Source organism: Cyrtonyx montezumae, unplaced genomic scaffold, assembly GCF_038088225.1.
Source record: "Cyrtonyx montezumae isolate F1298 unplaced genomic scaffold, pur_monq_1.0 scaffold_8, whole genome shotgun sequence".
NCBI classification, from domain to species: Eukaryota; Metazoa; Chordata; class Aves; order Galliformes; family Odontophoridae; genus Cyrtonyx; species Cyrtonyx montezumae.
Genome location: NW_027072089.1, coordinates 79,626,164 through 79,643,325, shown reverse-complemented (window position 1 = coordinate 79,643,325; position 17,162 = coordinate 79,626,164). Strand labels below are relative to the sequence as shown.

General features: G+C 38.4%; 1 protein-coding gene across 1 annotated transcript in view; it reads right to left on the bottom strand.

The window, feature by feature from the left end:
- FARS2 (phenylalanyl-tRNA synthetase 2, mitochondrial) overlaps window positions 1-17,162 on the bottom strand; it is a 186,043-nt gene that overhangs the window by 64,366 nt on the left and 104,515 nt on the right. The window contains exon 5 of the mRNA XM_065753416.1: window positions 16,729-16,880. Coding sequence (XP_065609488.1) covers window positions 16,729-16,880 — 152 coding nt within the window. The remainder of the gene's footprint in view (window positions 1-16,728; window positions 16,881-17,162) is intronic.

Below are 17,162 nucleotides of genomic sequence, written 5' to 3'. Positions count from 1 at the left end.
ACTAAGAATACACAAGAAATACTTGTAGGAAAAGTAGGGTAAATAAACAAACTGCAAAATGTACTACTTAAAAATATAGGTAGAAATAAAATCCAGCAACATAGTTTGTTGTGGGAGAACCCATCACACCATCCTCCAAAAGCTCAAGAAATGTGCTCAGCTTGAACAAGGTAAACAAAAGCCAGAATCAACCCAAAGGAGCCAGAATCAACCCAAAGAACACTTAAAATACTATAATGCTAACATAAAAGTCAACGTCGTGTGCTCACCTTGGGTACAGTCTGATTGATCTCCGTAACTAAAAAATATAAAAAAGTAATAAAGGGTCCCAGAGACAAAGACACACAGTTGAATGAGGAATGACTGACCAGATGGGACGTGTTTATTTGAAACATGACAAGAGGATTGAATAAATGCGCACAAAATAGAAACAGTTAATTGGGAAATATTTACTTTCTAGCACAAAGTCGAACAGAACTAAACCTTCTTCCCAACTGAAACTTTGTTTTAACAAACAATGAATGGATAATTTGTGGAACTAATTGTCATTAAATACTACTGATGCCAATAACCAACAAGATTAAGACAGAAGTGTAGGTGTATAAATCATTCCCAGAGTTCAACTATAAGCATTGATTAACAGATGAAGATTAAGAAGACCTTCAGTAATGGAGAGACCATTTCTGAAAAGCTTAGGAAATGCATGACCCTCTGTATCATCCTCTACTTGCTAATACTGGCAAGAAAACATACAACTTGTTGGGACCTCCATGGAATTACTTCAGCACTTGCTTCTAGGGCTGTACTACTATGAGAACCATCTAATGGAAACAAATACTGGGTGAATGTCAGATTTGAGATCTGGAAGGATGCGCAGCATATCCTTCAAGGAATGCTTGTGCTGTTATCTAGTATCCTGGATTGGAAATGTCAGACTTCTGTGGTTATGGCAAACTTTTTGTAATTTCAGTTTTGTAAGTTCAGTTTAAGCAAACCAACTTCATGTAGAAGTTATAATCTTGTTATTTTTTGGAGATCCAGAAACAGACTGTAGATGAGAATACAGACAAGTACAGTACACCTCGATCATGTCTTTGTGACACTACATAAGCACACACATTCATTTTGAAAACAGTCTTGTAAAAATAATAGGATTCTTTGTAAAGAGTGCACCCTTCAATCTTTGCAATGTTGATAGCCCTGACAGCACAACCACGTGCTTGTGAAAGGCAGACAATAAACAAAACATCATGTGAAGTAATCTCCTTTTAGCCAGACAAACCAGGCGTGATTCAATAAGAAATGAAAGTTCACCTTCACAAAGTTAAATGCAAAGCAATGTCTGTTTATTAGCTCCTTTCTTTCCCAGTTGCATGCTTGCAGGACTTAACATAGTCATATCTGAAGCACAGCTAAACAAAACACATTTTTAGTTATAAACTTATTTGTTCATTCATGTTCCATTTCTGACTGGTCTGCTGCTTCAAAATGAGAATATTTGTCAATGAATCTGCATTTTTATTTGCCCTTAATAGAGTTGGTGATGGTCGATTTTTCAGTATCAGTTTTCACAATGAGTAAAACTGTGGCTAAGTAGGGTGCAAGTGTTCTAGCACAACATTTATGTGTCTTCTGAAGTTCGAAAATACCAGAATACCAGAAGGACTTCTGAATGCAACTGTAATGCAAATCTCAGTATTAACTACCACTTTACCCCACTGAACAAATATCAGCATGTCCCTCCTGAATAACAAATGTATTTCTAACAGCAGCTATCGTATTTCTCAATGGAGAACTGAATTCACTGGCAATAAGGGCCAAGTTCCTGGAAAAGAAATCGCTCTGTGTTATCTGTAGACAGATTGGATTTTAATGAGCAAAGGAAAACACACAGGACCCAAACCTAATCCCACTGAAGTCAACAGGATGGTTCTACTGACTTCAGTGGGCTGAAGTCCTATTTTGTATTTGTCACCCTTCCAACTTTACTGAAACCAGTATGGAGTTTCAGTGCGACACACAGAACAGCTTTCTTCAACAGCTAACATTGCGACTTCCTCCAACATGAGAATTGCTCCTTTCTTATAAGTAGGAAAAAAACCAATTAGTGACAATTTCAGACTGCATTTTCAAAACAACTTTTTGGGATGATACTCAGTAAGCTCACCTTGTGCCAAACATCCTTGTGAAGAAAATGCAGTTAGGTGCTACAGAGAAATTAAAAAAAAACTTCTCCACTAATCATATATAAGTATCTTGCTGACAGCATATTTTATTTTCAAGTTTACTTATTGTAGTAATCATGTGTTTCAGCACCAGAATTACTTGTTCATCTGCAACTGATGGATGGTGTTGGAACAAACCAATATATTGGAACAGAGATGTAGCACTGATGATGTTTAACATAGAACTTATTCATTTACAATCTACAATATACACTTGTAAGAGCTGTTCTGCTTTGAAAGCCATTATATAATATATGCCTGACCTGATTATCAAGGAAGTTTGTTAATGAAAGTAATAAAGTACATGTAAGCTTTGAGCTAAGGACACAATTTTTTAGTTAAAACTTTTATCAGTCATGACGTAGCATCTCTCTATGGTGCTGCTGCACTCCACTGGCAGTATGCTATGTAAACACACTAACAAACAAGTGTTCTTCAGAACCCTTTAACAGCATTTCCTTCATCTGATGCTCTAAACAATCATAAATTTTAGCTCTTATCCAACAAACTTTCAATCTTTTTGGCTGCTTGATTATCACAGAATATGTGCTTACATATTATTTTGTTAACGATGCTTCTTCTTATTCGTAATTACAGTAAGGACAAGCAAACAGTAGAAATTCTCCATAGCAGGACTAAAAAGTTAGTCCAATTAGTTTGAATTTGCAAGTCAAAGCAGATCTATTTTTATTTTAGAAAGAGGATCCCTGCCAAAAAATTATAATTAAATGAAAGGGGAATCAGAAACAAACACATGTTAATTTGAAACTCATACAAACTCCAGACCAGCAACTTTCAGGTTTCTGAAGTAAAGCAGCGTCACACCAAAATCCATAGCAGAACTCTTCATTTAAGGACCAAGATTTATATCTTCTGAGAAAAAGCACGTTCTTGGTGCTTGATGAAACATGCTCACTAGCTGCAAGTTCTTCCTTCAGAGAGGGAAATGATGCACAAAATAGGGAATACCTGGGTAGGCACCTGCCCTGCAAGGGAAGTGCTCTGAATACTTTTAAAAATCTAACTACGTATCAAAATACCATGCAGGAGTTGTGGTTGCAGCTATTTCTCTTATGAACTTTTTTTAAACTCTCAGACAAGATTTAAAATAAAAAAAGTGTTTAGTTTAGTGAATTCTTTTTTGGTCTAAGTTTCAGAAATATGAAACAGGTCTTATTTGCAGAAGTGCTAAACACTAACTTCTGAGAACTGTGGCCCTTTATAGCCTCTTAATTCAGTTTTCCAGAAACACTGATATCCATGTATGAAGATGTCAGCCTTTTTTAATTATGGTGCTTTTTCCCTGTCTACTTTTTTCATCTTTGCTTTCCTGTTCTGGCCATTGCTCCATGTAAAATTTGACAGGGGCAGATCTGTGATTTTTAAGGCAAGAAAATTCACCCTGTGAGTGCACTGTCAAACTCAGAACAAAACTGCAAGTTGAAAGCCTTGAAAAGTCTTGAAATAAGCACTTTGATACTCTGAGTCATTTTGAGTCTTCAGTTAGCTTATGTTAGTGGATAGGATCATTTGTGCTTTTGGATCTTTACAAATCGAATGCAGCTAGAAACAGGACAACCTGTTTGCTTCAATTTCTTGCACATACGGATTTTGTTGACTCAGCTAGAAATCAACCATCATACATCCTGCATTCCGTGAGCTGCTACAATGACTGGAAATGAGAAAAAAATACAAAGAGAGCAGACATTGAAACCAAACATAGGAAAGAATGAGAAAAAAGGGAATGAGGGATGAAATACTAATTACCCAGATAAAAGCTTTAAAATAGATACTGTTTCAAAGTTTTGTACTGATTTTCCATTCAGTACTTGCCTAGGTTATTTCTGCCTATAGTACACAGAGATGTTCTTTTCTCCAGAGAGAGTACGTTGCATATAACTGAATTGACCTTGTGTGTTAGAGGGAACACTAAAAAGCAAATAAGCCTAGGTTCCAGGAAGAAAGGAGATTTGAAAACTCCATGTATTTATAAAAGTTGGACAATTATACAACAGGGAAGTAGTTGATCTACTTGTACCGAAAAAGATTAGAAACCTATCCCTAAAATGTTCTCCACTGAGATGAAACTGGATTTACCTGAAAGTCAGCACAAAGAACTGGGTTAGTATTCATAAAAGACCTTAAATTCGTAATGTTAAATATCTACCACTTCAGAATCACATAAACACATGTCTACTTTGTAGCCCCAAATGGCTATTACAATGATATACTAGGTTAACATTCAACTTCACAACTGTAATTCATATTTAGAAAATGGACTGTAAGAGCCCAGAAGGATTTGCTGAGGTCCAGAGAGGAAATTGCTGTTCAAAAAGCAAAGTTTAAAAATGTGCAGATATTGTATACATTTAAACATACAGGAAATAGATATTGCTGTAGTAAGGTGTTATGAAGACACCATTTAATCCGGTATCCTGCTGATTGAATTGTCTAGTAACAGATGTTTCAGAGCTCTATGAAATACAACAGTGATTTTTATAAATACTGCAAGTTCATAATTCATACTGGGATTTCATCAGGACCCCAAGCAGATGTCACTTATGTTTTAAAGCACGAGAATTGACAGCCTTTGCAATTTTTGTGTAACCACAGAGGTTTATTTGTCTGAAAGACACCCTGTACTACAGACTTCTTTCATATAATGCAGCACATTCTAGTTAGCTTTTGAAGTATTTCCTCTTGGACTAATGCAATGGAGAAAGTTGGTCTCACTGGTTTATTTTATCACTTTTTTGTTAACATCTCTCATTTAAATCTTTCTTTACTTTTTTTCAAATGAGTCTACTTTTTGTTCAGCAACTTTTTTCTCTGTGATTCAGAGCATCATCTTCCTCCAAAATCTGTGCACTGAAATACTTGTGCACCTCCAACTCTTACAACACTCTGGTGAGGAGAATTAGTATTACGATCAAAAGCAGCTAACAAAATACAAACTCTGCAAGTTGATTTTTCAAAGTGTCCCATTAATTTGCAAAAATTTCTGGCTTTTTATGATGTCATCTGCAAGGGCATTTTGAAAGGTTTGGAGCATGCAGTGGAAACTGCTATCACTCAAGTTCTGAAAAGTGAGGACTCATTTTATAAAACCAAACGCACAAACATCTGCATTAGGAAACACTAAGAAAAATGTCTGCCTAAGTGATACAGCTCACAGTTGGCTCTGATAAATTGAGTCTAAATTTATGTCAGAACTTTAAAATGTGACATCCTCGTTGATTTTCACTTGCTCAGTATACAACCTATCTATTCAACACAACTGACAGTAACATTATGATCCAAAATGATGAGTTTCCTGCGTGCCACCCAACTGTGTCTTCAGACATGTCACACCATTTTTTTGCCTCCTGTTTCTGGAGATGAGAAAGTCAGTATCTCTGATGAGAACTATGAGACCTTTACATATATGAGACACAGAGCTCCATTAGATCAGTCTATCATCTATCTCTCTTCTGATGCCTGTTCACGAAGTGTAAGTGCAAAGTATTGAAATGTTATGAAGTATGAACAGTCATTCATTTCCTTACTACTTATCCATCCATCTCGCACGTATACTAATGGACACAAAAATACTAAACAAGTATTTTCTTCATCCTCAGAATATTTTTTAAAAGGTACCTTTCCCTTGTATTTTCATCTGATGCCTAATAAATAATAGATCATTTGCATGGTGTCGGTGTTAATATTAATTATACCAGACAGAGAAACCTGAATTCTGGAGGTATTTAGAGCGCCAGCCATCACCATCAAGATTCACCATCAAGGTGCATCTCTATCACATACCCAACTTACGGAGTCCACAATTCCATTAATTTCTGTTCATTTTAATCAGAAATTCACTCACTTCTTGACAGAACTTGGCAACAATTTTCTTCAACTATTTAAAGTTAACTGGTATGTTAAAATACAGAACAAAGTGAAGATACTGTGATCTGCTCCAGGAATGATGATATTTATTTGTTCTGAAATTAAAGATCTTGTTTCTTCAGCTTAAATGCTGACATTTTCCAGCAAGAAGACAACTAACCTGTGAGCTGCTTAATACTTCAACTCAACTTTAAGAAATACTCTCTAGCTATAACACATGGTTTGAGTTTTTCCTACAAAAATGTGCTCTGGATCCATAAAATACAAAGAGCAGGATTAATTACTTATTGCTAAATTTGTCTCTCTCCTGCACAGCAATACTGCAAAGTGAAGAGGGGCTTACAAATATTTTTCTTCTTGTCTCTCATTATGGTATCATTACAGAATATATGTTTGCTGAATATACTGTAACAATTACAGACCTGGCCACTCAGCCTCTACACAGTTTTATGATGGTCTGTCCAAGAGATGAGTGCAAACATCTGTATTTCCTACAGGCACCACATGTGCAATTTTCAACATGCAGAGGACGATGGTGTCCTTAATAAGCCTAAGAAACACTTGGTGGCTATCTAACTCAGTATTCTGACAAACCTCCTGTGACTCTAATGATGCATGCAAGACATTAACCCATGGTACAAGTTCTACCTTCCCAAACATATCTCCATCAAGAATTCAAAAGAACTTGAGAAAAAAATCAGGATTAGCTACAGAAACATTCTTCATACTGCTTGCATGCCACAGTAAATAAAAATATAACATTTTCGTACTAAATATCATTTAAAAGCTGACTAAGGAGAAGCGCTACAAAAACTTCCTATAGGAAGGTCATGTCTGTTTTCTGAAGTCAAACTAGTTTCAGGCACAGATTGGAGACCTAACCAAAACACCTAGCTTTCCCCCACTCATATTCTCATCCAGCATTTCCAGTGTGCACTAGAGGCAACCAGTGTCAGTGGCTTTGAGAAGACTCACTCTCCTTAGCTTCCCAGCCTGCTGAGGAAGAATGACCAACTAAAGTATTAATCAAGGCAAAGAGATGGGTTAGAGCTCAAGAAAAACAGAGGGACATTCCATCCTGCTCTCAAAGCAGAGACCAGAACGGAGTGAAGAATATCTAAGCACATGCAGATGGAAATAGAGCAATGGATAAAGTGGAGAACATTCTTCCAGTGAGTGATACAAAGAAATGGTCAAAGCACTAGGTGGAAAAAAGGACTGTCTCTTAACACGTGAATTTTTCTTCCACTCATGGTGCTGAGTAGGGCACTTTCAAAAAGCACTGTGAGATTAAACTGATTTTAAGCTCCTCAGAGAATGCCATATTTAACATCAAACAAATGTGATTACAAAAGCTTTCACTCTATCTCTGACGTATTCAGAGCCATTGTAATGCTTCTCAGGCTTTAATAAGCTCACAATTATGTACCATGAAAAACAGTTTTGCACAGAAGTAGTCTCAACCTCTTTGTCTACAAGGACAGTGAATCACAAGCTCTTCTCTGAACATTCAGGTACTCACAAGCCTATTCCTAACCTCACTCATCTTCCGGCAGCTGACCTGTTTAGCCGTTTTTCACCGGCCCACTGCTGGCCAATAAATCACTGTGCTAACTCCTGTGATGCCTCCTGAGAGGTGCTCTGGGAACTGTGGCACAGATTTCTGAGCAGCATCTGAGACACGGTGCTAACGGCTGACTCCAGGTTGACATGATGAAAAAAGGTTAAGCTCTTCAGCCGAGCAGCCTCTTAGAAAGATTCATTGTGACTCCAGCTATCCCTTTTCTATAGCAAAGCTATCCTCTGTATCTGCCTGAATACATAAGGGAGTTGACATTCGTCTTCCGTGTGGCTCATGTACTTAAGTTTTTCCCTCTTCTCATTACCCGTGAAGGGTGATTACATTTCTTATGGAATATCACTGGTGATACATCACGCTTCAACGCTGTGCTCCCCCTGCTCTAATGGAAACTTGTGGTTACCTCATCTTTCTCCTTTCTTGAATACCAATCCTCCCACAAGTCTGCGTGCTAGCCACCAGCATCCTACCAAAGAAGAATAATGGGACTCCCACTAAAGCTCATTAATAGTAAATTATTTTCAGTTAGTGAAGACAGTTTTCTCAGTCAAGTCTCTAAAGAGCCAGGACTCAACAGCAAAACACTGTCTGCCCCACAATTGATTTGAATGCAGTGGTCTGAAGGAAACCTCAGACTTCAATAGTAAGCCATTAATGGCTATTTGTACAGTGCAGGACTGAGAAAAGGAGGAAAGGTACGGTCCTTCTTTTGTGATCGGTTGATTATTCTCTTTTTTTCCCCACAAAACACTGGAATCAGAGGTCTGAATGGGCAGTCAGAAGTGGTGGAAAAAGCCACGAGTCAAATAGCCCTCACTTTATCATATAAAGCAAGATTTTGTTTAGTTTTTCCTTTTGGTAACACAAAAGATAAGGCATTTACTGGCACTTTTGAAGTCCATCTTTCTGGCAGATGAAACAAGAGATGCATTCAGAATAAGCAGATGATGTATAGTTCAAGGACATGCTGTTTCTAAAGGACAGATTCCTCTGTCCCTCTCTCACTCCTCTGATAGCTCATTATTACACTTCCAGATTTAGGCAGGGAACAGTTATTTGCAGGACTTCTGAAGCAACCTGAGGAAATTAGGCATCTGAATCCACAGTGGAATTCAAAAGCTCTAGGTCAAGCATTTAAAAACCTTTGAAGAAAATGCTTAAAAAAACCCATGCAGACAGATTCCAATTCTACACATGCACACATACTAAACATAGCACTGAAAAAGACTTCTTCCACATCAAACAATAAGTTCCAGTCTGTGCTGTAACAGCATATGCTTGCATTTCCTATCTGACTTCACCTAGGAGATACTACAAAGAAAAGGAACAAAATTGGTTGAAATTCAGAATGTCTGAAACACTTGAAAAAGGTTTTTTACAAATATGTGTCAATTCATTCAGTTAACTGTCCATATTAATTTCAATATGGAATGCTTTTACTGAGGAGGAAGAAGAAGAAAAAGCTTTCAGTTTAATTTCCTCAAAAACAAAACGAAGCAGGTGGCTGCTCTGTGCGCAGTGAATGCTCCCACCACTACACAGAGTAAATGGAAAAGCTGAACTCAGTCACAGCCCTGGCAGGGGGCAGCAAGGCATCAAGGCTGCTATAACATGAGAAGAGCAAGACACCCCAGAGCCTTGCAGCAACCAGCACAGAAGAGCTACCTTGTATTTACAGACATGGAGCACATCTGAGGTCCTTTAAACCTCTAGGAAGTACAATGAAAACCTCACCACTTCGTCACTCAGGTGCCAGATTGCCTGGGCTGTGGTAGGACATGACCAGAACTCACTCATCTTCAAAAGGTATCTCCTTCAAGGCAGACCAATGTTTACTCTGAACAAATTTGGCCAGAAAATCCCTGACCACCCCTAAGCAGAAACTGCTATGTGAATGGAGCTGCTATTTCTATACAAATGTTTTCCAAAGAAGAAAAGACAGGGAAGAGGGGTAAGTGGTTGGAGCCACTCTAAATGTGGCTGGGTTGCTCTGAATGCAAATCAAGCAAATACCACTGGCTATCTATCAGGTTGGCCAGGGGCATTGTGGAATGCCTGACACATGCAGATCAGGAGTGAAATGCTCTCAAAAGAATGCTCTCAGCCTCCATCATAGGCATGCTTTCTAAGTTGAAATCCTTAAGGCAAAAGAAATCACAATCAAAGGTCTCATTTACAGGGGAAAACAGGTGAGCTTTTCCTGGTTGTGACAAGAAAAAACAAGAGGGATTGGGGGGCACTAATACAGAATGGCTTTAATTAGCCACAATATGTTCATGATCTCACATGACAGATGAAGAAAAGGTAAGAAGTCAATCCATAACCAGAAACAGAGTCTCCCATAAGCAGTAATTGACTTCATGACTTCCATTCATTTCATCAAATGAAAGCAAACATTCCAGAGCTGGAGAACACAGTTTATTAATAGCAAACCAGTCCTCTGACAGCTATTGTCAAAAGCAGCTTCTGTGGGCTTTTTTAACAGAAGCTGCTGCTGGGACTTTGCCCGTTCAGCAGTTAAAGGTAATCTCAAATCCCACAGCAAATTGTAAAGTGCTCAGGCTGAAGAACAACAAGGCGTTCTGGGACTAAAGTGATTGTTTTAATTTGCGTAATACTAGCAGCAAGCAGCACTTCAGAATTATTCTGCCTAATTCACCTGCTCCAGAAGAAAGACAAAACCATGATAGAAAAGTCTTCAAGAAATGGGCCCACAAGAACCTAATACGATTTAACAAGGCCAAATGCAAGGTGTTGCACTTGGGTTGGGACAATCCCAGAGAAGAGTACAGACTGGGGGAAGAATTTGAGAGCAGCCCTGTGGAAAAGGACATGGGAGCTCTGACAAAAAAGCTACAAGCCAGCAGTGTGCACTTGGAGCCCAGAAGGCTAACTGTATCTTGGGCTGCAGCAAAAGAGGGGTGGCCTGCAGGGATAGGAAGGTGTGGATGAGAGAAGCAGCTATGGGTGCACCATCCTCGGAGGCATTCAAGGCCAGGTTGGATGGAGTCCTGGGCAGCCTGAGCTGGATGGGGGCAGCCCTGTCCACAGCAGGGGGTTGGAACTGGGTGGGCTTTGAGGTCCCTTCCAGGCCAAGCAACTCCATGATTCTGTGAAATTAAGCAGATCTAGAAGTATTTAATTTCACGTGTATTTTGAAAGGGGAAGGTGCAAGAAATCTGGCAATAAAAAGGAAAATAATGTTATTACATTGATTCTACGATTCTATGTTTTGATAGAACAGACAGCACGATCTGACTTTTCCCTGTCAGATCTATTATTTGGAGAAGAACAGACAGGCTGCCAGAGTCCTCATAAAGTTTCTAAATATGAGGACACAGTACACCTACCTAACAGCACCACAGCAGTCAACACACTTCGCCTTGCTTCATTTAACAGACTGTTACAAAAGTGCAGATCTCACTGAAGAAGTATGCAAGTAACTCACTCAAAAGCAAGAATAAATGTTTTCTTACCTATTCTCCACTTATATTTTTAACAATGCAGCCGTCAAAATGCAGCAAATCAATTCCACCCACCTCTTACTGTCTCCCACACTGCTTTTTCAGTGTATTTTTAGTTGTTCTGATTAAAAATTTACCTCTCTAGTACCAGTGAGGACACACTGCATTTCTTGATTACAGTTTTGTATACTTTTTTTCAGCCAACCCCCAAATCTCTCTTACAAAGGAAACTGTGGAGGCATATCCTTCCTTCCTTCCTTCCCTTCTCTTTCTATAAAAAAAGAGACACGTTAGAATTAAATTTTAAAGAATCAGGTACGAGACTGGTAGGAAAACTACTTCTCTGCAGAACTCAAGAAATAGTTCTTCAGAACAGGGATGTGAGCCTGTCACACTCGACAGTATTATGCAAGGTACCAAAGAGAAAGAGATGCAGCACGCTGAGCTGAGAAAACACTTGCGGGACTGCTCTCCAGCCTCTCATCCTCTGGTTTGTACATACAAACATAAGGGCTGCCCTGTCCCAGGTGCAGAATCTGGCACCTACTCTTGCTAAATTTCAAGTGGTTGGCAATTGCCCAGCTCTCTCATTTGTCAAGGTCACTCTGCAAGGCCTCTGTCGACAGCTCTTCCCAATTTAGTGTCACCCACAAACTCACTTAAAGCGAATTTAAGTCCTGTATCCAGATTACTTATAGAAACATTGAAGAGAACTGATCCTAAAATGGAGACCTGGGGAACCTTACCAGTGACTGGTCACCGGTACGATATAACTCCCTTTACTATCTTTATTCTCTACTATCCCTGCAATTTCATCTTTGCGTGACCACAATACTTAATAAAATGTCTCAGAAATGCAACACAGTGCTTGTGCTGGAATTCTCTCAATGCCAGCTGTTTTGCTGACTCATAAAAGGCAGAGACTTCTCTATCTTTTGATTACTGTCCAGCCGGACTTCTATTTCTCTGTGAAGACTGTTTCCTTTCTGAAAGTCTTGATCACTGTGAAGGGGACTTCACAGTGATTTAACTTCTTAAGGACATTCATATTGATTAGAAACTTGTGATAAGTAGAAGATCTGCCATTGCAAAAAAGTAAGTGAAAATAAGGGAAAAATTGACTGATTCTTCTCTTTTTAGTATCAATACAGACAAAAGTATTATCTTTGTTTTTGTGAATGTTTGTTCACCAGAATGTTCCGAAGTGAAAAATGTCAGTCGCAAAACCTTATTCATTGTGTATTTGCACACCAATGTCTAAAGGTCCTGCAAGATCTCTGAGGATTTGAAAAAAACAAATTCAGCCAGGTAGCAGAGACAGTGCCATTACCTTCCGCTGGCTGGTCACACACGGGTCCCACAGCACTCAGGAACTGACAACTTGAGGCAAATCAAAGTGAGCAAAACGTACACAGATAAATATGTTTCACTGATCAAATATTTGAACATCTAAATGTTTGCAGCTATTGCTTCAAGTAAAGAAGATCTTAAATTTGCAAGGTGAACAGTGGAAAATATTTTGTTCACTGTTATAGGACATCTCGATTCAGCTTGCTGTACAGGTACTCCATTACTGTTCTTGCCACAATTTCACTCAGTTTCCACAGCATTTCAGCAAAGCCAAAAATTGTTCCTCATATCCATTAATTTATTCTCCATATGCCTGGATATCAGGCGTGATGCAGCCATGTTGTGCATTATTCACATTGAGTGAAGCTACATCAACTGTGGCCTAAGCCTGGTACAACACTGACATTCCAGGAATACCTTAAAAATCAGGTGACAGTGGATCTTACTTTCTCATACACATTGGGTCATGCTGCACTGTGATGGTCTTCTACTCGAGGAGAGATGAGAAGGTATCAACAACAGATGGGAATATCCTCTGACCTGATCAATCTCATGTACAACTCACTTCCTTTCTCACATTCATGTTCTGAACGCATGAGCCACATCTCATAGGTGCTGCTCCTCTTCTGTTCAAGTAACCCCTATTCCCAGATTTCCCATACTGATGGCAGGTCAGTAAATCCCTTGACCAGTTCCCTGGAATCCCATAGGATCCATAGGGCTGTCTCTTCTCCTGTGATCCCTCAAATGAACACATTTGTAACAGGGTGGGGCATATAGGATTGCAGACACCTGAGAGGTCCACATTCTCATTTTAGTTCAAAACTTTTGAAACAAAGGGAACCTATGTGGTTGGAACAGTTGAGATGAAACTGAAGAGTTCTGTCAATCACAGGACTCTTGCTGAGCATCCCAACAATTACTTTAGTTTTCAGAATGACTTTACATAAAAGTTACCTACCTCAATTTAGTTATATAAACCCAGTTCTCTGCTTGGAACAGAGGATCTTGGATTGCTTTGCTCTATCTACTTGCTGCAGTGCTCAACAGGAATACAGAGGAACCACAACATTCAAGAGAGGTAAACATGGAAATGTCTACATCTCCTACCTAATGCTAGTATCATAGAATCATAGAGTCATAGAATCATAGGGATTGGAAGGGACCTCAAGAGATTATCGAGCCCAAACCCCCTGCCAAAGCAGGGTATATTACTTTCTAATAGGAAAAACTAGTTTTTCAACCTCAAAGTGAAATAATTTTCTGCTTGTAACATTTCACAATTAATCTAGCCCTACCAGGCTGGCATCTATCACAATTAGTTTCAGCTGTCAAAGAAAACAAAAACATTTGCAGTCTAAACTGATCTGGAAAGCCTTGCTCACATATCTCACATTACTCAGTTTACCTTAATGCCGTGTCTTGTTTAGTTGTTTATCTAAGATGCACTTAGGCTGGAACTGTTCTTAATTAAACTACCACTGCAACTTGGCTTTCTCCTAAATTTGTGCTTTTCATTGGGGAGAGTACTTCCTGCTGTATCTTTAACTGCCTATGCTTTCCTGGAAGATAGCTCAACATCATCACCTTGCATAAGTGGATAATCAACAAATGCATGTATTCATGTATCTTTTTTCCAGTCATCTATTCCTTGTTTAAATAATTACTTGTCTCATACTTTTTTTCTCTTTTCAGGTCTCTGAACCACAAGAGAAGTCTGTAGATAACTACACAGTATCACAGAGACAGCCTCTGTGAAGGATCTTGATTAAAAGACATCTTTCCATGTTCTAAATTAGTTTCACTTGTATAGCATTTTCTTTATGGTCCTGTAACTAAGAAAGGTAGTTTAAGAAGGAAAATAAGACTACTAGATATCGTAATTCATCTCCCCTTTGCTTCTATTTGCACAAAACTGGTATTCTTAAAGGATGTAAAGTCTGTAATTTTAAATTCCAGTAGTGATTAACTACATGCGTGAACATATCACGCTGCTTATAAGTAACTAACATTCAAGACAGCAGCACTGCTGGCTTCCCTATCCTATACACTTTTCTCCCATCCTCCATACCAGAATCACTACAGAATTCAAGATCATGATTACATGCATCTAGATCCATAACATTCAGATCCATAGCAACTCTGATTATCTCTTTTATGTTAATTTCTCTGCCCAGAGGCTTTTCTGCAAAACCGAATTAAAGAAGCCACTGCACTGTTCCCGTAACAAGGCAATTATCTTGGAATTAAGACTAAGCAGAACACGCTTCTTTTCAAAGAGTCAGTCTTCCAAAGGCTTTGGAGAACAGACAAAATGCTGTCATTACAATGTCATCAATCGCAGAAGTTTCATATTTGCACACACCCTGTTCTAAGAAGAAAGGGCAAAGTAATCATTATATCTAAGGTATTCTCTATCTGCATTTTTTTTTCCTTTTAATGAGGTAGATAATCTCCTTAGACTGATGTTGTTGTTGCTTTTATAATGGAGTATTTTAAAAGATTTCTTTTCACTGTTGCTGCATTTGAATAAATCGAAATGACTGCATCACTTACCAACAATCCCTTAGTGACACGCTTGAGGGGACCAAATCACATATCAACAATCTCTTAGTGACACCTGCTCAAATTCTTCTGACCTGAAGGTGAAAAATGTTTCCACCCCAAAGTATCAATGCATATTTGGAGGTCAGCTGATAAGTGTTTAATTGCTCTAGGTGCAATACTAGGAAATTTCTATATTTGTGTGAAAATTCTAAGTGAGGAGTCATCCTTCCCCATCCATTTGCATAAATCACAGAGGGAAGCAGAGATACATTTCTTGCAGAGGAAGAAAAGGTCTTGCATTGAAGAACTATCCTCCCTCGTATATATATTCAGGTACACGTCAAAGTATAACAGAAAAGACATATTGTCCCCACTTCACCACTCTACTAAAATGGAAGATATTATTCCAATTAAAGAAGAGGAATGCTGAGTCATGACTCATGCAGCTTTTGTGCTGAGGCTTTCCCCATATAAGCAGATTCCTGAAACCAGCTCCAGGACTAAGCACAGAATAACACTGTCTCTATAAAAGGCCACAGAGAACAAGATTTCACCAAATCTTTATCCTTGATGGAGGTGCTCATGCTACATGCAAGATTTTCCCTCAAGAGAAGATGTAACAACAAAGATCATCACATTAGGTATCACTAGGAAGAGTGCAGACTGAAAGTGGAACAGAGGTGTTGAACATACAGTAAATATTCAGCGCAAGCAGAAAGTACTAGTTCTAAAAATGGGTCCAACATCCCAACTTCTACAGATCACTTTGATGTTAATTCTACTGTATCATTGCTGTCTGTCAACACATCAAACTCATAAGAATAGGTCAAATACCTGAATGTAGGAAGAAATTATCTATGGGTGCTGGAGCACAACACAAACCATTTCCTATCATCTTCAAGTAATGCTCTACTTATATTTGTTACCTGCCTTTCTATAGCAAAAAAAACCCAAACCAAACAAAACAAAAGAACAACAGCAACAACAACAACAAAAACAAAACAAAACAAACAAAAAAACCCCACAACAACAATCCACCCTCAAAAGAGGATAAATTATTTTAAAACCAGAAATATATTTACTTCTTGATTTGGAAAGAAAAAATTGAAAAACAGTGCATATGGTATAGCTGATATTTGTCAGTTTTTGACACAACTGATACTACCAGTTGGACAAGCCACCTGCATAGTTGTGCCAGTACTGTTACATGAACAAGGGGGTATTTTCAAGCCTGAGCGACTGTTCAACTGCATAAGTAAGCAGCAGAATAAGGAATAAAATATATTTTTTCTGCCCACTGAACAACAACAAAAGCTTTCTGCAACAGATCATTATTATCCCTGACATTTATAGTAAAGGTCTACTAGTGAATCTGTGCTAAAAGAAAAAGGGAAGAGAACAAGGAGACAAACACTAGCCATTAATAAAAAAAAAAAAAGGACTGGGATATCAGACATATTATAGGTAAGAGTGTAATGCACTGGCAGATGTACTGAGGAAGGCAGTTGTCATTAGTGTTGTGACTACTCAGGCACTTATTGCTGAAAGCACTGTAAAAATGTTTTGGAACTAAAAAACAAAATGCACAGATACTGTAAGAATCAAGAATTTCTTGGTGTACAGAATTAAAATATTCCTATTCTGACTACAGAAAAAATATGTTAAAGATTTTACTTACTTTGGATGGGTATATTCATCCAGTAGGACAACTTTTTCAATCAGGTCTCCACCAACAGTTCGGGCCAAGTCATAGAAATCATTCTTCGAGTATGCCTCAGTAGGCAGCCAAAAGGAGATATCATTGATCAAAGGTGGGTATCTGCTGAGTGGCTAGAAAAATTAAAAAAAACACTTATTTAAGTGGTTGGCCTTGGCAGCAATCTCTACAACTCTGTTTTGATCTGATATAATACACACAGCGTACATTTTGAAAGCCTTGTGAAATGTGTTTTGAAGTGTAAACTGACCTTGTAAACAACTGAGATGCAAGATTTTTTACTAGGAAATGTCTTCTAGAGATCCTCTCGCAATGACTTTGATTCATTCAGAGGAAAATGACTTCTGTGACTTCCTATCCCGCTTAATCATCCTCATTACTAGCCAACATCTTGC